The 25,353-nt window shown below is 42.9% G+C and overlaps 1 protein-coding gene across 1 annotated transcript; it reads left to right on the top strand.

Moving 5' to 3' along the window:
• The first annotated feature begins 8,486 nt into the window (after positions 1-8,486).
• LOC138249377 (olfactory receptor 56A4-like) lies at positions 8,487-9,464 on the top strand. The gene has a single exon (XM_069203338.1). The coding sequence runs from the start codon at positions 8,487-8,489 to the stop codon at positions 9,462-9,464; it is 978 nt and encodes a 325-aa protein (XP_069059439.1).
• Positions 9,465-25,353: the final 15,889 nt, after the last annotated feature.

Below are 25,353 nucleotides of genomic sequence, written 5' to 3'. Positions count from 1 at the left end.
TGGCCGTGGTGCATATGCACTGTCACCTGTTGGGCACAAACATTACACTGTTAGAAAGTCCTGGTTGGAGTGCACAGTGACCTGTGTGTATGTCTACGTGGTGTATGCAGCTCTACCTAGGAGGTATCCGTCTCCAAACTCCCCACGTTCCAGGCGTTGGTGTATCCCACTGTGCCTAAAAAGGTAGGAGTCATGGGTACTGCCTGGAAATTTAGCAACAATGTCGGTGATGACATAATGGGCGTCACAAACAACCTGAATATTGAGTGAGTGGGTACACTTTCTGTTGCGGAACAGATGTTCCAGGTTTGCAGGGGGGCATATTTGAATATGTGTCCCATCTACACACCCTATGACATGGGGGAAGTTGGCAATCCGGTAAAAGTCCAGCTTGGTGCTGTTAATTTCTGCCTCATTCCTGTGTAGGTATATGAAGTTAGACATGTGAGTGAGTATGGCATCTAGGAATGCCCTGAGGAACCTTGACAGTGCACTTTGAGATACCCCACCTGCCACAGCAATGACCCCCTGATAGCTCCCTGAGGCCAAGAGGTGCAGTGAGCATAGCACTTGCACATGCGTAGGGATGGCGCAGCCGCGCAGAGTCTGGCGTTCTAGCTGTGGTTTTAGTAATTCAATTAATTCTAGGATGGCTGCGCTGCTAAGGCGGTATTTGTCATATATCTCTTCCTCAGTTTGCTGGAAAAGAGTCTGCCTTGTTCTGTAAATCTTCTCCTGTCTGTGGCTCCTCCTCCTCCTCAGCTGGGCTGTGTGGACTCACCTCCTCACTGCTATCAGGTATATCTCCGCCATCTTGAGTAACCCAGATGCCTTCTGGGTCTCCTTTTATACTTTGGTAATGGTTACCACCTGCTCTGAGTTAGTGGTAAATGGGACATGCAAAATGGGCTTTTTGCGACTAGTCGCAATTTGCGAGTTGCAATTGCATATGGTTTGCGACTCGCAAATTGCGACTTCCTATTTGCGGGTCGCAAAATGGGGTTACAATTTTTGCGAGTCGCTAACGGCTCACATCGCTTTTTGCGAGTCGGAAATGGGATTTTTGCATCCCATTTCTGATTTTTCACAGTCGCAAATAGCGATTCGGGCCATTTGCGACTCGCAAAACTTTGCTGCATCTGGCCCTAAGGCCCTGATTTATACTTTTTGACACCAAACTGCGCTAACACAGTTTAGATTAAAAAAGTATACTGCCATTCCAAGACGCCAGCCGGGCGTCGTATTCATGGAATGTCGCAATCAGGTGCAAAGCGTAGGCTAACATCATGGAGAATGACGTAAGCTGGGTGGGGGTGGCGGTATGGGAGTAGTCGGTTTAGCATAAAAAAATGGCGTTAAGCTGGTTAGAGTAAAAAAAGATGACTCTAACCAGCCTAGCATCATTTATTGATGCTAAACCTACCATACCACATGACTCCTGTCTTATAAAAGACAGGTGTCATGCCTATCACCCCAGTGGCGAGCACAGGGAACAAGTGTCCCCTGGGCATAGCCATTGCACCCAGTGCCATTTATGGGAACCCATTCCAGGGCCCCCATGCCACTTTTAAAAAAATACCAAAATACTTACCTCTACTTACCTATACTTACCTGGGTTTGGGTCCCACATCCTCCGCTGTCCCTCTGGTGTGGGTGTGGGTATCCTGGGGCCTGGGGAGAGCACTTGTGGGCTTATTCCATGGTGTTCCACCATGGAAATAGGCTCACAGGTCCCCTAACGCCTGCCGTGACCCAGGCGTTAAATAATGGGACTAAGCAAGCTTAGCACCATTATTGAGGCCCGCCTCCCTCCTGCGTACCATTTTTGCACAGAAGGATAAAAAAAGCGTTAGGACCCAGCAACACCTACTTTGCATCCCATTGACGCAAGGTAGTTTTCCACAAGTAAAAAATTACTTTAACTCCAATATTTTGGCGCTATACATGTCTAGCACCAAAATATAAATATGGACTTAAGTTAGCGTTGATTTAGCATAAAAAAAAATTGATGCTAATTTAGTGCAAACAGAGTATAAATATGCCCCTAAAAGCCAGATATGCAAAACTTTTTAGTGGTCACAAATGGTCCATTTCACATAATCGGGCAGTTTGTGACTGCTTAACAGCTTCTTGGAATGTACAAATGTTATAGTGCAATTTGGTAACCTATTACAGAATCATACAATGGGTTTGTGATTTGGTATTAGGAAGGGGCGTGTTAAGGACACGCCTTCCTAATAGCGACTCGCAGAGGGATGTAAGAATGTTTTGTGTCTGAAATGCAGTCGCAAAACATTCACAGTTTACTACAAACTTCAAGTTGGTGGTAACCTATTCGCAAATGAGTAGGGTTCCCCCTTTGTGAATGGGGGTGAGAACATTTTTTAGGACTAAGCATTTGTCCCACAGACCACTGCCAACTCTTAAAAAATGAAAAGAAAACATTAGTTTTGTTTTTGAAACACATCCTGTTTTAAAGGAAAACGGGCTGCATTTAAATATTAATGAGGTAGATCTACATGCAAACAGTGTGAAACACACTTTCGTACATCACAGTTTGCGATTTCCTAATTGCAAATCGCAAAAATGTTAAATTAGGAAATCTCAAACTGACTGACTTTTTCGTACGTCTGGCCTTAAGTGCAAGAAAATACAGAGATATTACAGTGAGTAGCTTGTTGTAATCGAAGAGATTCTGTTCAGATGGGTGTGGTTCAATGCAAAGAAGGATGCAATCCTCTTTAAATATCATTCAACTACTTTTATTGATTAACTGTGCAAGTTCAATTGAAGAAATTAAACTTAAAGCTGAATTATGAATGGTGTTTAACCTTGATATCCATGTCGTATCTCTCTGTAGTTCACTTAGAAACCAAACACATGCTGCAAAGTGTAGGTTAAAGGAAAAAATTAAACCTTTCATTTTACCTAAATATTACATTACTGAGAGTTTTCATAATAGCATTTTTAATTTCCGTTTTGACTCCGGAGGACGTTTTCTTTTCTATACATTTTAAGAGTATAGCAGCCAACAGACCGAGCCATTCTGAACCTCAGACAGGTCCGATAAGAAGTGGAATGCGACTCCGTTTGCACCACCCGTTGATTTACAGACAGGAGCACTTTTTATATATGCCACAGCCCTTTGCAGAGGCAGAAGAGATTCTGCAGAATCTCAGACATTAAGGAGCATATTTACAAGAAAGTGGAGCATGAGTCCTGATGAGGCACTTTTCTTACGTCGCCCCTCTCTCACCTAACAGCACCATGGTTGCACCTTATTTACAATACGGAACACCATAGCGGTCGTAGGACAATAGCATGAAAATGTTTGACACTATTGTGGCGCTTTGCTGCACTAGCATAAAAAATGTTGACAATGGTGCAGCAAAGCACAGAGAGGCCGATTGATTAAAATGGGAGCATCATTTTAACGCTTGATCTGAGTGTAGGGACAATCGAAGAGTAACCCTTTATTTAAGTAGATAAGTATCTCATATTGAAGTGCATTAGCTCTCAACCCTACAAAGGTCAGGCATTTCTGCAAATGAGTGTGGTCAGTGCTAGTCTAAGGAATGAAACCTTTAAATCACCTATAGGACTTCAACTGCAGACCTTCTGAAACAACAACACAAAACAATTTAAGTTCAGAGGTTTGTTCTAAACCCAACTTGATGGAGGATTCTAAGTCTTTAGTAGCAAATGAGAGAAGGAGGTTGGCCTAAATAGAGAAGGATTGTTGTTGCACAGACACAGTGGCACACCCCTACTTATATAGCACACCTCCGGACACAAGCGACTGGTTTAGAAAGACCTCCTCCACATGACTCATGTAAAAGTTGAGGACCCCCGCAAGAACCTGTTCTATTACTCAATTCAGTGAAAAACAGGAGCTTTTCCTGAGTAGTCTAAAACTGTCAAGTTCTGTTGAGTCGCTGAATGATTCTGAAGAAGGCAGCAAATTCTGTAGACTCTTTGATTTCCTCTACATTATTCAAAGTTGATTCCAGGGGTCCTATAGAGGCAGCAGCAATTGTGTTAATACGAAGAGGAAGACCAACTCTTTCATGAATGCTGAATGTTGCTTCTGTCTATTGCTTGCCTCAGAGTGTACCTCAGATAGGCAGTTTGCTTTCATCGTTTATAAGAATATGGCCCATATTTAAGAAAAAGGTGGTGCTTCAGCTATAATACGCCACTTTCTTGCAAACCCCCCACCGGCATCTAACAACACCGTGGTTGTGCCTTATACAGCGCACCATGGCAGGTGTTAGCAAAATAGCATAAAAGTATGTGATGGTATTGTGGTGCTTTGCTACACTAGCATCAAAAATTTTGATGCTAGTGCAGCAAAGTGCAAGGAGGCCCGTAGGTTACTATGGAAGTGTCATTTCAACTCCTGCTCGGAGAAGGCATTAAAAATGATGCCAAAAATGGCGCAGTGAAAGTTTGTAGATTTCATTGCACCATTGTTGCAGGCCTCCTAATGCCAGAATGGCCCCCTTGTTTACATTATGCCTGAGGCAGGCATAATGTGGTGCAAGGGATTGCAAAGGAGTGCAATGTATGCATTGCGCCACTTTGAAAATATGGTGTGGCAGATTAGCCACTTTAGTGCAGCCTTAGCATTAAAGAATGACACTTTGGCAGCACTAAGGTGACACTGGTGGCTCTTAAATATGACCCTATGTCTTTACTGATCTTGTTGAGATGGCTTACATAGACACCTTACCATGTGGAGGCCCATGGCATGGGCATAAAAGAATCATTGAGATTACAGGAACAAAGAATGAGTATGAGACAGCCTAAATTAAATGTTGAATAATCTGTAGTAATTATGCTATTAAGAGGTAAAAATTACATTACAACTCACAATAATATGTTCATTACAATAGCTCTGGTGAAAATTACAATGGCAGAGGTTGGATTTCGTAGGAGGTCAATGAGAACAAATATATGGGTCAAATGTTGACAGCTTAAAATTTTGAATTCAGCCTCAAAGATTAACCAACTAGCATTCATCACACTCAGTGATATTGAAGCAGAATTAAAATGAAACGTCTCAGTTGAACCTCTCTCACTATATACCTATTGCCTTTTGAGATGTTTACTTGTCCTCAGATTTTCATATATATTTATTTCCTGTTTAGGTAATTTACTTCAGGAAACCCCCTCCAGCACAGAGAAAAGAGCATAGATGATGTCACATGTATTACACTGAGATGCCTTACAGGTAATCAAATATTGGAAGGTCTTGATTATATGCAGGGTTTTTCGACTTTGACCTTGTGTCATTTGACATGATGTCCAAGGTTGGCGCTTTGATCTTTTAGGCCCTAGTTTTCACTAAAAACTTTTAAAAAAGTGGTAGAGTTAGCAAAGCACAACAAAGAGACTTTTATTCCTCCTCGTTTTTTGCTTTTTCTGTGTAACAGACATGAGTGTTTATGTGCAGGAAGGGACACCTTCCCGCACATAAACAATCAAACCCCTTAATGCAGACATGCTTGCTCGATAGTGCAAGGATGCCTGCATTGGTGCTAGGCAGCTCAATTTAGCACCATGGAAAACACAGGGGTGCACTGTATTCAGTTGTGAAAATGACAGAGCACGGCGCTGCCAATTTTGGCGCAGTGTCGCACTCTGTCATTTTCCGTTAAGTATGGGCCTTACTGCCTTGCATTGAGCTAGGGGAAGAGATCATTGCAGATCCACATATACTAAGATTTGGTATTGCTGCGCTCTTAACATTTTTCATGCACTGGATATGTTCTGTTGAGTACAGCACATGTACAATATGGGAAGATTCAGGTAAAATAAAAGTAATTATCATTGTTAGCACCTGCCACAAGAGGCATTATTTTGAATGATGCAAAGCCCTTCTACCAAATTAAGTGAATGAGGTTTGCATAAAAAAACATGGATATTTGTGTGAGAAAACCCAAGTAATGGAAAGAAACAACTTCATCAACAGTGAATGCTAGCTTGCATCCCTTTGTGCGACTTTGCACTGGGGCAAAGACTTGATAAATCTGTTCGAAGGCTTTTTGACCTCTTGGCTACTGAAAAGGGTGCAGGCAGAGCATGTTTCAGTTTACTCAGATGCATCAAAATAGTCTGACAAAATGAACTTGAAGCAGTATGTTGCCCAGGCATTTGAAAGCCGAAGCGTCTCTGTCCTTCTCAGTCACTACATGTCATGAATAATGTGAATCTTTTTTTTGGCTTCTTTTCCTAAATTATAGATGTCAGCAAATAAAAGGCAAATCAACTTTTGTTAGCACACTCCTAAGGTCGAAATAAATACATATCAATGAAATTATTATTATTTTTGTGTTTTTTCGCATGCTTCAGGATGTTGAAAGTTGGCTGGATCATAGCTGCTCACCATGATGGCAAGACATGCAGAGGTGATTGACAATTATTTTAATTTGCTGTGTTAAGTGTATTTTACTGTACTGGATAGTTTTGACTTGCCTTGTATGCTCTCTATTTGTTAACTGTACTTAGTTAAATTGTAATGAGGATAACACTGCTATTTCGTCCAAGCGAAGATTGAAATGGTAACTATACAGAGGTCAGTAACTAGAGTAGAAGATGTGGCTCTGCCTAAAGGAGACATGGGTAAGGTGGTAAAAGTAGAAGAATGTGTTAAAGAACAAGTTGGGGGGATGCACAATGAACATATTATCAAGTATTGTCCTAGCATAAAATCATTTATTCCACCAGTTTACATAGGAATATGAGATCACTTTCATTTATTCAGGATACCAAATGAGTACCATATTCACACTTTTGTACTCTCAAGTAAGCCCTAAAGGTGGAGGAAAAAATATCTGTCTTTGCAAAAGACCAGTGTTGTTCAAACAAATGTTCGCAGATCTAAGTTTTTCTGATATATCTGAATTATATTCGAGCCATTGAAATATTCAAAAAACTGAAATTTAAACAATTTTAAGCTCAGACATTTCTTTCTAAATTTGCAAATAAAAGGTTTGCTTTTGAGAACTATTGTGGGTCTCTGGGAGAAGAGGTCAAAAGAATATTATATTTTATGTGGTAAAGGAATTCAAGACGTTCAGCATGCAGTTTTAGTGTTCCCAGTTTCAAAACAGTCTTGTACTTATCGTCATTTGATGTATTAAAATTGTCCCTGTAAAACAGTACCCAAAGTTGACATGTGACAGTCACTGTAGAGATTGTAATTGGTGTGGAATTAGTTTGCCCACAAAACAGCCTTTGACAACTTGAAGATGTGACTACAGGTCCACTAGCCCTACTCTCTGCCAGTAGCCAAATTCTGCTAAGTATGGCTTTCGGCTGTGTGGAGTGGGGTTCGTGGCATGGTCCAGCCTCGTGCTAGCCCCTGCGTCCAAGTCATTGTGCACAGTCAACATATACTGCTCACAGCCTCTGGCTGTGTACAATAGTTGGTGCCTCCAAGTAGTGTCTCTGGCCACGTTGTGCACCACACACTCCATGGGCAGATAACTCTCACTGTGTATGACCTTCAGCATTGTCCAGCAGGGTTGGTGATAGGTCCTAGCCTCTGGTCATCCTCTCTGCACAACTCTCTGTGGGCGCGCAACACCCACAGTACTTGGCTTTCACCTGTGCATAGTGGGAGCTTGGGGCTGATTCTGGCCTTTTTCCGCACCCTTTGCCAAACACTCCATTGATAGCCAACCCTTGTACCGATGGGTTGACAAAAGGGCCCATGATCAAGGCCTTTGGCCATGTGCAATGAGATTAAGCATTTCCCCTCAAACTCTGTGCATCCTCTTTTGGCCATGAGGTGAAACCTTGTGCAGTAGGGCTTGCTGGAGGGTCTTGCATTCATCCAGTCTTTGTGTGCACCTTTTCACTGCTGGCCAACACTGGCAGTGCACTGCCTTTAGCGGTGTGAAGTGGAGCATTACCACTGAGCCTTTATTATACACAAACCTCTGCCTGTACCCAACCATAGTTGCACAAAGACTTCAACCATGCACTGTGGGTGGTTACCTCAGGGACAGGACTGCTGTCAGGCCATGCCCCTAGCCCACTGCATATGGCTAATATGTGGTTGCTGGGAAAACTACGCAGTAGTGTTCAAAGGGCTTTTTCACAAACAACATGTGACATTTCACAACTTCACACACCCTATACTTATGTGTGAAGAGTTCTCTACACCTAGAGACTCTGAAAACAGGGTGGAGATCTCCTCACAAATGAGTATAGCGAGTTCAAAGTTATAAAAATCTGTACATAGTTTTTGAATTGCATTTTGTCGTATGTTTTGTAGTACTACAAAACATAGACAAAGTGAAGTTTGCTAATCTATCTCTTAGATTGTTCAGTTGTTTTTATACCCCTATTTACATCAGTTTCAATAGCTGCTTTTGATATAATTTGCATGACAGCAGTTACTAACATGTTGTAATGATACTAACCAATAACATTTCTGATTAATATGTTCTAGGTATGAAATGAAATAGAACTTTAACATGGCCACCAGTCACAACAGATCCTCTGGTGTCCTGGAATTTGTGCTGATCTGCTTCCCAGGGATTGAGAGCTGGCAGCACTGGCTGTCCATCCCCATTGCTCTTCTCTTCCTTGTGGTTCTCACAGCCAACACCTCTCTCATAATAACAATCTACTCATCACCACGCCTACACAAACCTATGTACTATCTCCTCCTCCTCCTATCTAGTGTGGATTTGCTGATGAGCCTCACAATTGCACCAAAAGCCTTGGCTGTCCTTTGGTTTGATAAGAAGACAATCAGTCCATTTGCCTGCTTTAGCCAAATTTTCATATTGTATTCCAGCCGGGGACTTGAATCATCCATCTTCATATGCCTGGCATATGATCGCTATGTTGCAATATGTCACCCCTTGCACCATTCCTCCATCATAACCAGCAAGAGAACTACACAGGCAGTTGCACTGTCTCTTATATGTAACACAGTTCTTTACTTGCCTTATCCATTGTTGGCTGCGAGGCTGCAATACTGTGCAGAGACCATACCACATTGCCTCTGTGAGAACGTACCTCTTGCAAAGCTTGCTTGTGAAAGCATTCTAGCAAACCACATCTATCCGATGGTCATTCTAACCACACTCCTAATGTTTCTTTCACTATCATTGGCCTTCTCCTACAGCATGATCCTCCGAGCTGTACTGAGACTGGGCACCCCGGGAGCAGCCCGCAAGGCCTTTAGCACATGCACTGCTCATTTGATCCTTGTGTGCTTATTTTATTGCACTATAATACTGATTCCAATATCAAATAGGGTGGAGCAATTTATACCACGCTCAGCACATGTGGTGCTGCGGCTTTGTGAACATCTTCTCCTTCCAGCTCTGAATCCCTTGGTGTATGGTATCAGAACCAATGACATCCGCCAAGAGATTCCTATGTTATTCAGAAGGATGACATTCAGTATGTTGAATACTAATCCTAAGAATAATAATAAATAATGGGTGTACATGTGATGACGCAGAAAAAGAAGGTCCGACATATATTCATGTATACTGTGTAATCAATACATATAATGAAGTGTGATTTTAGTAAAGAAATAATGTACGAGGGAAATTGTGCCCTCGGGGTAGTTCGCCATCATTGTAAACGAGCTTTATTAATCATGAAGTATTGAAAATATGGTAATCCGTCATAATCGCAAATGTATGCCATGATTTCTTGTTTGAAAACTGTATTGCTTAGCTTAAATTTAGTATAGGCTTTGGCCTAGTTGCCTGGCTTCAAATTCTAACTGCGTGACTTTTTTTCCTTGAACTAATGAAACATATATTCTTGCTTGAAGTTGTATTTTTCCAGTAGAAACTGTCTGGTACATTTATCTCCAAGGTTTCGTGCTAGGCCGGTTACATCCCCTTTGATACAAGGTCAGTCCCTGCAGGTGCGGACAATGAAGGTACAGATACCAAAAATAATTGGCAAACCATGATACAATTTGTGTTCCAAGGCTCCAAGGCTAATGTATGCACAAATAAGTTCTAGTAAAAGGCAATTTTTCATTGGACAATTTGAAGCCAACCTATGAACCCTCCAATGGAGGACCCTGCAGAATTTGGAATGTTTCTTACTTAAACCCACCGGACAAAGAGAAGTCAGCCATTTTCCTCCATGCCAGTTTGAAGCCTGATGCCAGACTCCATTTTGGACGACACCCTGATGCCCTTTTCTCTATTCGAGAGAAAGAGACTTTAAGAATTCTCACCCTAGAGACTTTAACTTTGATTTATCCCCGTCTTGCCCATGCAGTAACTTTGCCCTATTCTCCTTGCCGTTGCAAGGAAGCTTGCCCTTAACTTTGCCCCTTTGAACTTGTCCCATGCTGATCAACCGGTACCTGAAGGACGAAGACTTTTCTTGAATGCTGATTGTATTTGGTAAATATGAAAGGATAATTGTATTATGCATTGTGTTTTTCCTTTTAGGTACCATCTGCTATTTTGATAGGGCCCTAGCTAGAAGTTTTCCAAATTTGTGTTGACTAAATTCGTTTCGCATGAAGTCCCACATGCCAATGCTAATTAGAGGTTAGTCGAGGCATTCATTCAATGTATCATGAAGAATTGAAATCTTGTTATGCTGACCGAATGTATGCAATTAGTCAAATACAGTTAGTCACATTGGTGATTTGCATTGCTATAACAGAGTGTATCATCATCCAGATTTTGCGTAGATTGCGTTTCTTCCACCGTTATGGACAGCTAGTAATGTTCATATACATATATCAATTGGTTTTGAGACATATATATATCGTGCTAGCTTTGTTAATATAGGGAAATAAATTCACTAACTTTTAATAAACTGGTGTGGTTATTCATGACTGAAAGGTCATGGTGCGCCGAAATACCAACTGTTATTGATTTCTGATGTGCTATATTGATCTATCAATCGAGTAATGATTATTGATTACAACGGTTATTGATTTATTGATCTGAGTGACTCGACTATTGAGGATGAGGAGAGCCCGACTCGGTTAAAAGATTCACCGACCTCCAACGTGTCGAGGTACAGGTAATTTTATAAGGGCTGGACGCGTTACCAGTAGATGGTAGCAGAGATTGATGGTTTTGCCCTTTGGGACCCCATCCGAACAATAGACAGAGTCAAGTTAGAATTTTCTTTGATAAAATAAGTTGGAGGGATGATGATGCCCTAAGTCCCCAATGACTTTCCCGGGATCTCGGAGCTTGCGAATGGAGGACATGGAGGTGTGAGAATGGTCTCAGCGTTTCTAGTGACGGTATGAGTGACGTTAGGGTTTTGCGCTTGTATAGCTTATCGCCGCAGATTAATTGAGAAGTTTGTGAGGATTTAAGGGCTCCAAAGGTGTGAGAGTAGGGAAGTCGTCGAACTTCACGTGTGTGTAGCGCTTTGTGCAGAAAAATTGTCCACGTGGTTGTTGATGTTGAGACGGGCCCTGCGAGGTCAAGAGACTCCGGAGTATGTTGAAAAGTGTATGAAACACTTGTTTAATGTTGTAATCTGGTCGGTTTAATAGGTTGATCGGGTGTGGTCAACGAGTCAGTATGAATGTTGCGGACTGTAAGAAAATTTCGACTTTGAGATTTGACGAATTCTAAAGTGCACTAGAATAGTTCATTGATCAGTCGAGAGTAAAGTTTGCAGGTCAAATGTTGCTTGCGAAAGCGGGAAACCGAGAAAGATGGAATAACTGCCGAGGCTAGTGAAAAATCCCTAAGGTTTCTGAAGCGATTGTGTTACCCTTCCTGTAGTAAACCGACAGATTTGTTTTATTATTTTGGTAAAGTGCTCGCATTATATTGCAGAAATTAGTTTGAGAGTGAAAGACGAGTGAAAGAAGACAAGCCGCAGGACTTTGTCAGCCGCAGTGTGTGAGTGTGACGTCACTAGGAGCCGCGCTGGGATAGGTCGGTTGGTGAGAAGGGTCGCGCACGGATTGGACACAGTCCGTGAAACGCAATTGGAAGGGGAAAGGCAAGCGAAGAGTATTCCGGGAATTAAAGTCACTTATTGATTACACATAGTAAGAAAAATAAGAGACGGAAAGATGAAATTTTTCAAAGCATTTAAGAGTGCCATGAGGGGAGATGCTTATATTAAAGCAAACGTAGGAGAAGAAACACCGCCTGAGGGTACACCAGCTTACATTGTCATTGAAGAAAAGGGTGTAGCGCCATGTCTATGGTTAAAACAATGGTGCAAATTAACGGAAAAACATGGGAGTGTAGCGTTCCCTATCCATGGGTCGTTTAATCTGAGGGTTTTAGAAAATTTGAGATTTGCGCTATACGACATGAAAGTACCTCCAAGACCAGCACAATTTGAGGCACTAGCAATTTGGGAGCTGATAGCTAGAAACCAACAACAAAAGAAGTTCGAGACCAGAATAAGAAAGGTAGAAAAGACACTAGCGGATGCTAGATGGGACACCACACAAAAGGTTTGGAGATCAGACGTATTGCAGGGGATTAAATTGTTTCCAGCAATTACTGATGAAGGGGAAACGGAAGGAAGGAAAGCTACCTATAAGACAAACAGGAGTCAGTCCAGAGAGAGAGAGAGCAATAGAAACTCAAAAAGGGGAGACGATGAGGAGTTCATTATACAATTGTTGAATGATCGCCCGCCACCGTATGTGGAAAACGAACAAGGCTCAAGTATCAGTACTGCCCCTCCAGAACCAACACAGGGTACTGTAACACCTAATTTGAGAAAATCTCAGAGACCGAGCAGCTCCAACATGCCTTTTTTCCCACAAATACCACAGGTTCAAAGAATGTACCCAGAAGTGCCTACATTGAAACCTGTTGATAACTATCAGCCAAAGGTTCAGAGGCACTGTTGTGATGAGCATAACATGGGAATGACTTCCGATTCAATGGCGCAGGGAGGACAAAACTATCAGAGACCGACATTGATTCAAGCTGAATCAACACAGTTCTCGATGCCCCAAAAGCAGACACAAGAAGTACGAGTAATAGAAAGCCAGTTAGGTATGCCAGCAATGATGAACCACAATGTGGGGATTAACATGCCACAGAATTCGGGGAACAGACAGAATCCAGATGCAATATCTCTACCTATCACTGTAGGTCCACCAGTACCACTGTACATACAGGCAAATTCAAGCACAAGCGACCAAGGGTTAATGATACAGAATGTGACAGGGAGAAGATGCATAGAAACTACTCCGGAGACAACTCCGATAGCGGCAATGCCAAATGGATCTGGGTCCTTGTCGGAATTTAGTCCAATTCCAATTTGTGCTCCGTCAACCGTGGTAAGGTCACATCCACCACTATTAGTACCGTTAACCTCACAGACTGAAACATTACAGAAACCGTCAGTGGCAGTTGATGTAACTGCTACACTGATGGGACTGAACGCGCAACAGCTAACACAATGGTTCAACAGCCTGAACTCCCCACAGAGTACATCAAGCGGGAAGGGAGAAGAATACCTGAATAAAATAAGGTTGGGTATGGAGGCAGATGAACTGGTTGAGGGAACAATGGGTTTGAACAGATTAGAATCATACACAGAGGAAGAACTAAGATACATGTGCCCTAGGATTACAAGAGAAGTGAGCAGCATACATAAGAAATTACAAGAAATTGCAGACAGACACGAGATTGATATAGGTAAGACTAAACACCTGAGTAGAAGTTACAGGTTAGACTTTGAGACAAAAGACTTTGAACACATGAGATCCGCAGGGATGAAAACACACCTTAAAGAGATACTGCAGAGTGCACAGGTCTGGAGATGTTTAGACAAGTGGGAAAGCAGGTGGGTCAAGAAAAAGGATAAAAAGAAGGAAAATACTCCGGAACGAAGTGAGAAAAAACAACAGAATGACGATCTGATAACCATGTTACCAATGAGAGAGACAGCAGGGGGAAAACTTGTGCATGTACCATGGCACAGGTGCGATATTCAATCCTTTACGGACGACTTTCCCAAATTGAGAGAAAAAACGATCGAGTGGTATCAACAAACAGATAGATTTGTGAAACTCGCGAAGTGTCTCTGGGAAGACCTGAATACCTTATTTGAGATTGTGGTTCCGGCTGATTTGTGGGAAGATTGTAAAAGGGCTGTAGGTTGGCCGACGAGTGAACCAGAGAGAGATAGGGACACAGGTGCGCCATCACCTACGGTAATGAGTTTGTACCACAAGGTGATCGAGCACTTGAAAACCAAGGTTGCGTCGAAAAATGTGGATTGGCAAAGGATTGACAGGACCGCCCAAGAGATTAAAGAATCTATACATGCATATTATGAGAGGTTGTTGAAAGCGTTTAAAAATTACAGTGGCACGGAAACGATTGAGCCATAGGACATGCTTCATTTTGTGTTCAGGTTTGTGGAAGGGCTGAGACCTGAAATTAGCCAGATGATTAAATCGCATTTGATTTGTTGGCAGTCAAAGTCGATCGATGAAGTGTTGAATTATGCAAAATACTGCAGTGATGAGATTGAGACAAAGCAGAAAAGATTGAAGGAAAAGGTGATGGTGATGCAGCTCAGAGCAGCTCAGACAGGTTTACAAGGTTTGCAAGGTTTCCAACAACAGATGCCGCAGCAGCAGCAACAGGGAAATGCTATGTTTCAGCCGCAGATGAGAGGCAGAGGCCGAGGAGGTTTTGTGAATAATGGTCCTGATTTGAATACCGTTATGATTCCAAATGGTATACAGGCAATGAAGAAGGTGATGCCATGTCACACGTGCGGAATTGTCGGGCATTGGAAACGGGAGTGCCCAATGATGGTGCAGGAAGGTGTAGGTCAGCAAAACAATGATGTCAATGCATTTCAAACTATGAGAGGACCGAAACTGAGAGGTCCGAACCCGAATTTTCAAAACAATATGAACCAGGTGCCGGGTCTACAACCCATGCAACCACAACAGGTGCAAATCCCTCGTGTGCAAATGACACAATTGCAGCCAATGCAACAGCAGTTTCCTATGGTACCTAATCAGCAAATGCAAATACCCTTAGCACCAATGAATCAGCAGCAAGCAATGCTTCCTCAACAGGTCACAGGTCAGGGAATGAGTCAAAATGACACAGTACACCAATTCCCACTACACAGCGAGAACGGAATAAACGATGTATGGGAGAGTGGAAGTTCAGATGAGGAGGGAAATTGTGTGCTTGCAGCATCTTTGGAAGTTGATCAAAAGGGTCCGTATGTGGAGGGAAGAGTTATGGGTCATCGCGTTTCATTCTTGGTTGACACAGGAGCTACACGTTTCACTGTTAGGAGCATTGAAGTGCCAAATCTGCCACTTTCAGGGAAAACAGATCAAGTAGTGGGAGTAGCAAACAGGTACCTGACAAACCCAATCACAGATCCAGTACAAGTCAGAATTGGCAACTATCAAGGGTCACATAATTTTGTGGTATGTGACTCGAGCCCGATATCACTGTTAGGGAGAGACCTATTGTGCAAATTGGGATGTTCGATTATGTGTTCGAACGATGGAATTAGAATTCAGACGAGCAGTGATGGGGAAGAAGAGGACAGTGTAGAAGGGGATGAGATGGAGACTGTCGATGAAGAGTATCCTCTGATTACCCTTTTTCCGATGATCACTGAAGCAGATATTCCAGCTGAGTTACAGGAAACAGTCGGAAAAGAAGTGTGGGATATGACAGGAAAAGAGGTAGGATTGGTGAAAGGAGTGGAACCAGTGAAAGTGACTGTAAAACCCAATGTAACCTTTCCCCAGACCCCACAGTACCACATGGCACAAGACACCCTCATAAAAGTTGCCCAACTCATTGATGAGTTTGTGAAACAGGGAGTACTGAAGGAAGTGTTAAGCAGTCCATGTAATTCACCAATTATGGGACTAATAAAGCCAAGTGGAAAGGTCCGAATTGTGCAGGACTTGAGGAAAATAAATGACATAATAATAAAATGTTGCCCTGTAGTACCAAATCCAGCTGTGATAATGTTTCAAGTCCCTTGCGATGCCGAGTGGTTCTCAGTCATCGACTTGTCACAAGCATTCTTTTCGGTGCCTCTTCATGAGGACAGCCAATTTCTCTTTTGTTTCAAATTCTTAGACAGAGTTTACAGTTGGTGTCGAATTCCTCAAGGGTTTTCGGAGTCACCGTCAATTTTCAATCCGATTCTAAAGAAAGATTTGGAAGCGTTGGAATTACCATTCGAGTCAACCCTAGTACAGTACATTGATGACTTACTGATTGCATCTAGGACAGAAAGTGACTGCACAGCTGACACCATTGCCCTATTGAACCATTTGGGAAGAAACGGACACAAGGTGTCTCCTTCAAAATTACAATTCTGCCGGAAGAAAGTGAAATATTTGGGTCACCAAATAGAGAAAGGGTCACGGAGAATAATGAAGGAAAGGATAACGAGTGTACTCCAAATGAGTCCCCCAAAGACGAGAAGGGAGGTGAGGAAGTTCTTGGGAATGGTGAGCTACTGTCGCCAATGGATTCCCAACTTCTCAACTCTAGCAAAACCTTTACTGAAACTGACCCAGAAGGATGCATTGGATGAAATTGAGCTGAAAGGAGATGAGATGGATGCTTTTATTGAATTGAAAGAATGCATGTGTAGGGCTCCAGCTTTAGGTATGCCTGACTACACAAAGCCTTTCACATTGTTTTGTCATGAACGAGATGCATGTTCCTTGTCTGTCTTGACCCAAGCCCATGGTGGCGTAAACAGACCAGTAGCATATTTTTCAGCTACTTTGGATCCGGTCGCAGCAGCACTGCCAAGGTGCTTGCGTGCCGTAGCAGCAGTTGGTATCAGCCTCACTCAGAGTGAAGGAATAGTGATGGGACACCCTTTAACAGTCATGGTCCCTCACTCAGTCGAGATACTTTTGACACGTTCCCGAACACAGCACATGACTGGTGCTAGACTCACAAGGTACGAAACAATAATTCTGGGATCACCTAATGTGCAGCTGAAAAGGTGCACTACATTGAATCCAGCAACCTTGTTTTCCAGTGAAAATGCTGAAATTGAGAACGCTGAAGACATCGAGCACGATTGTCTTCAGGTGACTGAATTTTGCACCAAACCAAGGCCTGATATCAAAGATACCAGATTAGAAGAAAATGATCAAATCGTTTTTGTTGATGGTTCATGTTTAAGAGATGCACTGGGTGTATTGAAAGCAGGGTACGCTGTATGTACTGTAACAGGTGTTCTGGAAGCCTCTTGGCTTCAAGGGGTTTACTCTGCACAAGTAGCAGAATTGGTAGCCCTTACTAGAGCATGCCAACTTTCTGCACTAATGAAAGTTACTATTTACACTGACAGCCAATACAGGTTTGGAATAGTGCATGATTTTGGACAATTGTGGTCACAGAGAGGTTTCATGACCTCTTCAGGATCACCAGTGAAAAATGGTGAAAGAATAAGAGAATTGTTACATGCCATTCAGTTACCAGGGGAAGTAGCAGTGGTGAAATGCAGTGCACACTCGAAGGGACAAGACTATGGCCCTCATTCTGACCTTGGCGGGCGGCGGAGGCCGCCCGCCAAAGTCCCGCCGTCAGGTTACCGTTCCGCGGTCGAAAGACCGCGGCGGTAATTCTGACTTTCCCGCTGGGCTGGCGGGCGGTCGCCTTCAGACCGCCAGCCAGCCCAGCGGGAAAGAGGCTTCCACGATGAAGCCGGCTCGGAATCGAGCCGGCGGAGTGGAAGCTGTGCGACGGGTGCAGTTGCACCCGTCGCGTATTTCACTGTCTGCGCAGCAGACAGTGAAATACATGTAGGGGCCCTCTTACGGGGGCCCCTGCAATGCCCATGCCAGTGGCATGGGCACTGCAGGGGCCCCCAGGGACCCCGCGACCCCCCCTACCACCATCCGGATCTCGGCGGTCCGACCGCCGGGATCTGGATGGCGGTAGGGGGGGTCAGAATCCCCGCGGCGGTGCAGCAAGCTGCGCCGCCGCGGAGGATTCAATGGGGCGGCGGTACACTGGCGGGACCCCGCCAGTGGTGCCGGTCCGACCGCGGCTTTACCGCCGCGGTCGGAATCCCCATTGGAGCACCGCCGGCCTGTCGGCGGTGCTCCCGCGGTCCTCCGCCCTGGCGGTCAAAGACCGCCAGGGTCAGAATGACCACCTATGTTTCCCTGGGAAATGGATATGCGGATCAAGTCGCAAGGTTTTGCGCATTGAACTGTATATTGCTCAGGGATGAATGGAATTTGATAAGCGAACCAGAACTTGAACAAAGCGAAATCTTTGCTCTAAAGGTTATAAATACAATGGACGAATTGAAATCCTTACAGAATAATGTCAGTGAGGATGAGAAACTCTCGTGGACCAAATCACAATGTGTAAAGAGACTAGATGAATTATGGGTTTCAAGTGAAGGGAAATTCGTTCTTCCAAATAGCCTTTTGACACAGATAGCCAGATTTTACCATGGACAAGCTCATCTTGGGAAGGATGCCATGATTAGGTTGTTTAAAACTGATTGGTTTAACCCCAAATTCCGTCAAGTTGCTGAAGCAGTTTGCCACCGTTGCGTCATTTGGCAACAGATGAACGCAGGGAAGGGAACCGTAGTAAATTTGAGCCACATTGGAAGAGCAGGGGGTCCATTCAGCAGGATGCAAATGGATTTCATTGAGATGCCTGTGCATGGAGGCTTGAAGTATGTGTTGGTGGTTGTGTGCATTTTTAGTCACTGGATTGAAGCATATCCTACACGCAGAAATGACAGTCTCACAGTTGCAAAACTACTCTTGAGAGAGTTAATACCACGTTTCGGATTCCCGATCTCTTTAGAATCAGATAGGGGAAGTCACTTCAATAATGAAGTAATAAAATTGCTTTGTGCAGCACTGAACATTGAGCAAAAGCTGCATTGTAGCTACCGCCCTAAAGCATCAGGTTTAGTGGAGCAAATGAATGGCACATTGAAATCAAGAATGGCGAAAATATGCGCATCAACAAACTTGAAATGGCCCGACGCATTGCCTTTGGTGTTGATGTCAATGAGAAACACCCCTGACCGAAAGACTGGACTGTCTCCACACGAGATTCTCATGGGCAGAGCCATGAGACTTCCAGTAGTTCCTGCGAATGCACTTTTGAATATTACAGATTATATGGTGTTAGACTACTGCAAAGGTCTAGCTGATGTGGTTCGCTCTTTCTCTCACCAGGTGGAGGCAACCACCTTGCCACCGATCCAAGGTCCAGGACACACCCTGAAAGCAGGTGACTGGGTTGTGATAAAGAAACACGTGAGGAAGTCGTGTTTGGAACCCCGTTGGAAAGGACCTTTTCAAGTGATTCTGACGACTAGTACCGCTGTGACGTGTGCGGGAGTTCCCAATTGGATTCACGCCAGTCACACAAAGAGGGTATTGTGTCCCACAGACGAGGAAGTTGAAGCGCTGAAGTTACCCGTACCTGATAACAAAGTGCCAAGCGCTGAGACAGAGCGAAAAAGAACTAAAAGCGAACAGGCAGAAATAGAGGAGGGAGAAATATTCTCTGAGGACGAAGCAACTGATTCACTTGGGGAAGACCAAGGAGGAGCCTCAGAAAGCGACGAAGCAGCTGAAGGTAACAAAGAGCCTGAAGCAGCTGAAAGTGACAAAGAGCCTGAAGAAAGTAACGGTGACAAAGGGCTCGAAACAGGTGAAGAAGCAGGAGAGCCTGATCAGAGGAGGGCTTTCCCAGAAGCAGACGATACAGAAAAAGAAAAGGAAAACCTGATTGACTCCCCAGAAGGAGGGGACAAGGCAGAACAGAACGAAACTGCTCAAACTCCTTCAGAAGAGATTGCAGGTCCATCAAGTGGACCCAGTGCGAAAAGAAGACCGAGCATATCGCCAGTAAAATTAAGAACTAGAGAAGCGTTGAACGACAGTGAAGGGCCAAGAGTGAAAGAGAAAAGAAAGGAAGTGTCTGTCGTAGTACCAACACCAAGTGAAGAAAAAGACTTGGCCAAAGAGGAAAGTACGAGTGAAAAAGAATCAAAGAGAGATGCAAAATTGAAAAGGAAAAGGATACCGAGCAGAAGGTATTCCGGTCCGGAGTGGGCATACATAGCCAATAACGATTGGTCAGACGAATTCGTATCCCTTAGTCTCGAGAACGAAGAAGCAGAACTACACTTTGGAAACAAAAGTTTTATGGACTCTGTTGATTGAAGACATTGGTCACCTGATTGACTTTCAACCGGCTAAGACATTGCTAACTTGATTGACTTTGACACCGATCTGGAGACAACGCTGCTAACCGATCAGAGACTAGGCTGCTAAAGAAAACTGTGTGAACATTGAACTCGTTCAGCTTTGTAAATACCTGCAAAACCGCTTTGATAAGGTGTCCTCAACTCTCTGATTCTATACGGATCATGAATAGTTTCACTACACAGGGGCGTAAAATGAAGTATTGTAAATACATGTGTATAGGTTTATTAACTGCATGCGTACTAATCATCGTGGTAATAGTTCTTGGAATGCATGGGAAGAATGAGAAAGAGACGAATGATGCTACTACTTCTAAACCTACTATTGTTACTGAACTAACCGCTCTGAAAAGACTCGAACAAGACGAGAGACACTTGCATGATAAAAAAGGAACTTTCATCTAACGTTTTCTATCGCTTACTGAGTGAGTATGTTGAGACCATGGATGCGAAAGATTGTTATGTGTGTACACAAATACCTACCTCAGTAGTGGAAGGGGTAACGTATCACAGCATGCCTCTTACGTATGGAATAACATGTAGTATAGTAGCTTCCAGATTTTATGCTCAAAAGGACATTCATTATTTCTATACTAATTACGATGTCACATTTGCATATGTCCCCATAATAGGGCATTTAAGTAAGATAGCTCGAGATTATTATGCCAAATTAATGAGGGAATTCTTTGAACCAATGTCACCTTTTCATACAGCTCACGCACATAGAGAGAACCTTACATGCTTGCTTTCACCAGTAGAAATAGAATTTTTAGATCGCACTGATGATAGGAAGAATGAAATGAAGGAGAAATTAGAGAGGGAATTACACAAAAGGACGTCTGTGGATAATTATGCTTTTGCTGCAATAAAGACACAAGGGAAAATAGCTTTAGATACATTGCATGTAGGCAGATTTTGTATACCTAGATTTCCATCATATTATGACACAGTTTTTGTGGGAACGAGTGAATGTAAACATACGTATGCATTTCAATCTAAGTGGACGTTCATGCTGAATGGACAAGATCCAGTTATTCCTGGAGTATATTATATTTGTGGACTCAACGCCTATTATCGTCTTCCTAAAGGATGGTATGGGAGGTGTTATTTGGGAATAGTGTTCCCAAAAGTTTACCAACTAGATGACTTGAAGAAATTTCCAAAGCTGTCTGAATCACATCGTGTTCAGAAAAGGGAGACAGCTTCTGGTGTGGTAGGAGATATATTTGGAGCATTGATTCCTTCAGTAGGAGTCATATTGAATTCAATCAAAATACGAAAGTTGTCTACTATTGTGGATAACATGTTGACAAAGTTTTCAGGAGCTATAATCCTGATGGATGGTGAACTTGCTGCAGAAAGAGCTATGACTCTTCAAAATCGGCTTGCCTTAGACATTCTTTTAGCAAAGGATGGCGGCGTTTGCAAAATGCTTGGTACACGTCACTGCTGTACCTATATACCAGACAGTAGTGGAAAGATTAGAACAATGCTTACGAACTTAACCAAAGAAAGCGTGGAATTGAAGGAATTGAAAGAGCCCGGAGTTTGGGAGAAGGTTGGAAAGGGATTTGCTTCTGTGGGAAATTGGCTCAGCAACGTTTGGAACGGATTGTTATTAAAGATAGTAAAGGGAATAATAATAGTATTAATTTGTTTATTAGGTCCTTGGGGAATATGGAAAGTTATTAAAATAATAAAAGCAAGGAACAAAAGAAAGAGAGAGGAGAAGATAGAAAACAAAATGGTGGAAATTTATAGAGAAAAATCAAAATGGACTAAAAGAAAAAGGGAATTGACTGAAGTGCCAAATTACTATACAGAATTTTAATGGAATAAAATTTGTGGGTAGATTTGATGTGATGACATAATTAGTCATCAGAGGAGGGATTGATGACGCAGAAATAGAAGGTCCGACATATATTCATGTATACTGTGTAATCAATACATATAATGAAGTGTGATTTTAGTAAAGAAATAATGTACAAGGGAAATTGTGCCCTCGGGGTAGTTCGCCATCATTGTAAACGAGCTTTATTAATCATGAAGTATTGAAAATATAGTAATCCGTCATAATCGCAAATGTATGCCATGATTTCTTGTTTGAAAACTGTATTGCTTAGCTTAAATTTAGTATAGGCTTTGGCCTAGTTGCCTGGCTTCAAATTCTAACTGCGTGACTTTTTTTCCTTGAACTAATGAAACATATAGGGCCTGATTACAACTTTGGAGGAGGTGGTAATCCGTCCCAAATGTGACGGATATACCACCAGCCGTATTACGAGTTCCATAGGATATAATGGACTCGTAATACGGCTGGTGGTATATCCGTCACTTTACCGTCACTCTTGGGACGGATTAACACCTTCCTCCAAAGTTGTAATCAGGCCCATATTCTTGCTTGAAGTTGTATTTTTCCAGTAGAAACTGTCTGGTACATTTATCTCCAAGGTTTCGTGCTAGGCCGGTTACATCCCCTTTGATACAAGGTCAGTCCCTGCAGGTGCGGACAATGAAGGTACAGATACCAAAAATAATTGGCAAACCATGATACAATTTGTGTTCCAAGGCTCCAAGGCTAATGTATGCACAAATAAGTTCTAGTAAAAGGCAATTTTTCATTGGACAATTTGAAGCCAACCTATGAACCCTCCAATGGAGGACCCTGCAGAATTTGGAATGTTTCTTACTTAAACCCACCATACAAAGAGAAGTCAGCCATTTTCCTCCATGCCAGTTTGAAGCCTGATGCCAGACTCCATTTTGGACGACACCCTGATGCCCTTTTCTCTATTCGAGAGAAAGAGACTTTAAGAATTCTCACCCTAGAGACTTTAACTTTGATTTATCCCCGTCTTGCCCATGCAGTAACTTTGCCCTATTCTCCTTGCCGTTGCAAGGAAGCTTGCCCTTAACTTTGCCCCTTTGAACTTGTCCCATGCTGATCAACCGGTACCTGAAGGACGAAGACTTTTCTTGAATGCTGATTGTATTTGGTAAATATGAAAGGATAATTGTATTATGCATTGTGTTTTTCCTTTTAGGTACCAACTGCTATTTTGATAGGGCCCTAGCTAGAAGTTTTCCAAATTTGTGTTGACTAAATTCGTTTCGCATGAAGTCCCACATGCCAATGCTAATTAGAGGTTAGTCGAGGCATTCATTCAATGTATCATGAAGAATTGAAATCTTGTTATGCTGACCGAATGTATGCAATTAGTCAAATACAGTTAGTCACATTGGTGATTTGCATTGCTATAACAGAGTGTATCATCATCCAGATTTTGCGTAGATTGCGTTTCTTCCACCGTTATGGACAGCTAGTAATGTTCATATACATATATCAATTGGTTTTGAGACATATATTTATCGTGCTAGCTTTGTTAATATAGGGAAATAAATTCACTAACTTTTAATAAACTGGTGTGGTTATTCATGACTGAAAGGTTATGGTGCGCCGAAATACCAACTGTTATTGATTTCTGATGTGCTATATTGATCTATCAATCGAGTAATGATTATTGATTACAACGGTTATTGATTTATTGATCTGAGTGACTCGACTATTGAGGATGAGGAGAGCCCGACTCGGTTAAAAGATTCACTGACCTCCAACGTGTCCAGGTACAGGTAATTTTATAAGGGCTGGACGCGTTACCACATGTAAGCTGACTTATGCAATGCCACTCAATACAAGAGAACACGCAAACATTCAGCTACTTAGCTGTCTGATGAGGAAGAATGCTGAAAAACAACACATGTGCCGTTTACATGACTTTCTAGGCTCACATAATATGGTGTTAGTCATTCTATAAACTAGGTACAGGAATAATGTTGATCTTTCCTTATCAAGTGCTGTGTTCATTAGTTACATTCACCTGGCTAATGCTGACAGAAGTATTAAATAAAATAGCTCTCATTATGCAGCCAAACAAAAAAAAATGAACCATGGGTTCAGATATACATGGGAAGACAAGTGTATCAGGGCCACAGTGCTATTGCAATCCAACTGCACTGCTAACATTTTTCCTTTAAGCACTTGACTCAGGTAGCACAGCCAAGCACTAAAGGCTTAATCCTGAAGTGGAGGGTTTAGAATGTTGATCCTTGGATTATATGTTGGCTGGGAAGGACTCATAACTGTGAGTGGAAAGGATGACTGGTGCACATATATACCAAGTGTTTGATGTATAAAGGGATCAGAGTGAGAAGGGGCTGCATGTTTTCTGCAATGAGATGCAGTCCCTTCACCCGTTTGTCTCTGACATAATCGCATTACTGTTACTTTGTCTATGTGGCAAATTAGGAAATTGTTCTGAAAGTACTATTAAGAGCCTGGTGAATTATGACAGACATGCTTGAAGATGCTCTTTGTGCCTGGGGCATGGGGAACTTATTCTGGAGTCTGACCACTTGTGTAGTACTGGTACACTGTTACCTCGTATCATGCTCTAAAGTAAATCCAAGATTTTGACACTTACTGGTGAGATCAGTTGGACCGCATGGAGACAACTGACAAATTCCTGGTAGTTCTTCATAGCCCTTGCTAATAGTCATGAGAAATTGGGTTGTTGGTTGACTGGGGTGTTAGCCCTGGTCAAGCAACAGCTACAATCCCCGGCAAGGTGAGTCAGAAAAAGTCATTAACTGAACCAGTGGTTAACCTTGACACAAAATAAGCACCCAGGCATAACTTAGAGGCATTGTGTAAATTATTATGCAGTAACAAAAAGTAATAAAGTGAAAACAGAATACATGAAAAATCCCAAACTAATAGACTAAGGCCCTCATTATGACCTAAAGCCGCCCGCCAAGATCGGACCACCGGGCGGCCGCCGATTCGGCGCACCCCCGCCGCGGCTATTTGGAGATCACCGCTGGGCCGGTGGGCGGAAACCTAGTTTCCGCCCGCCGGCCCAGCGTGGATCTCGGCCGCAACACAGGAGCCAGCTCCAAATGGAGCCGGCGGTGTTGCAGCCGTGCGACGGGTGCAGTTGCACCCGAATCGCTTTTCACTGACTGCATAACAGACAGTGAAAAGCTGCACGGTGCCCTGTCAGGGGGCCCCTTCCAATGCCAGTGCAGGGGCCCCAGGGGCCCGTGACTCCCCATACCGCCAGCCTTTTCCTGGCGGTTCAA

This window comes from Pleurodeles waltl, chromosome 8, assembly GCF_031143425.1.
Source record: "Pleurodeles waltl isolate 20211129_DDA chromosome 8, aPleWal1.hap1.20221129, whole genome shotgun sequence".
Taxonomy (NCBI): domain Eukaryota; kingdom Metazoa; phylum Chordata; class Amphibia; order Caudata; family Salamandridae; genus Pleurodeles; species Pleurodeles waltl.
The sequence above is the reverse complement of the archived record's forward strand: the minus strand, read 5'-3'. Positions and strand labels throughout refer to the sequence as shown.

Coding starts and splice junctions, on each gene's coding strand:
- LOC138249377 (XM_069203338.1), top strand. CDS start 8,487: ATGGCCACCAGTCACAACAGATCCTCTGGTGTCCTGGAATTTGTGCTG.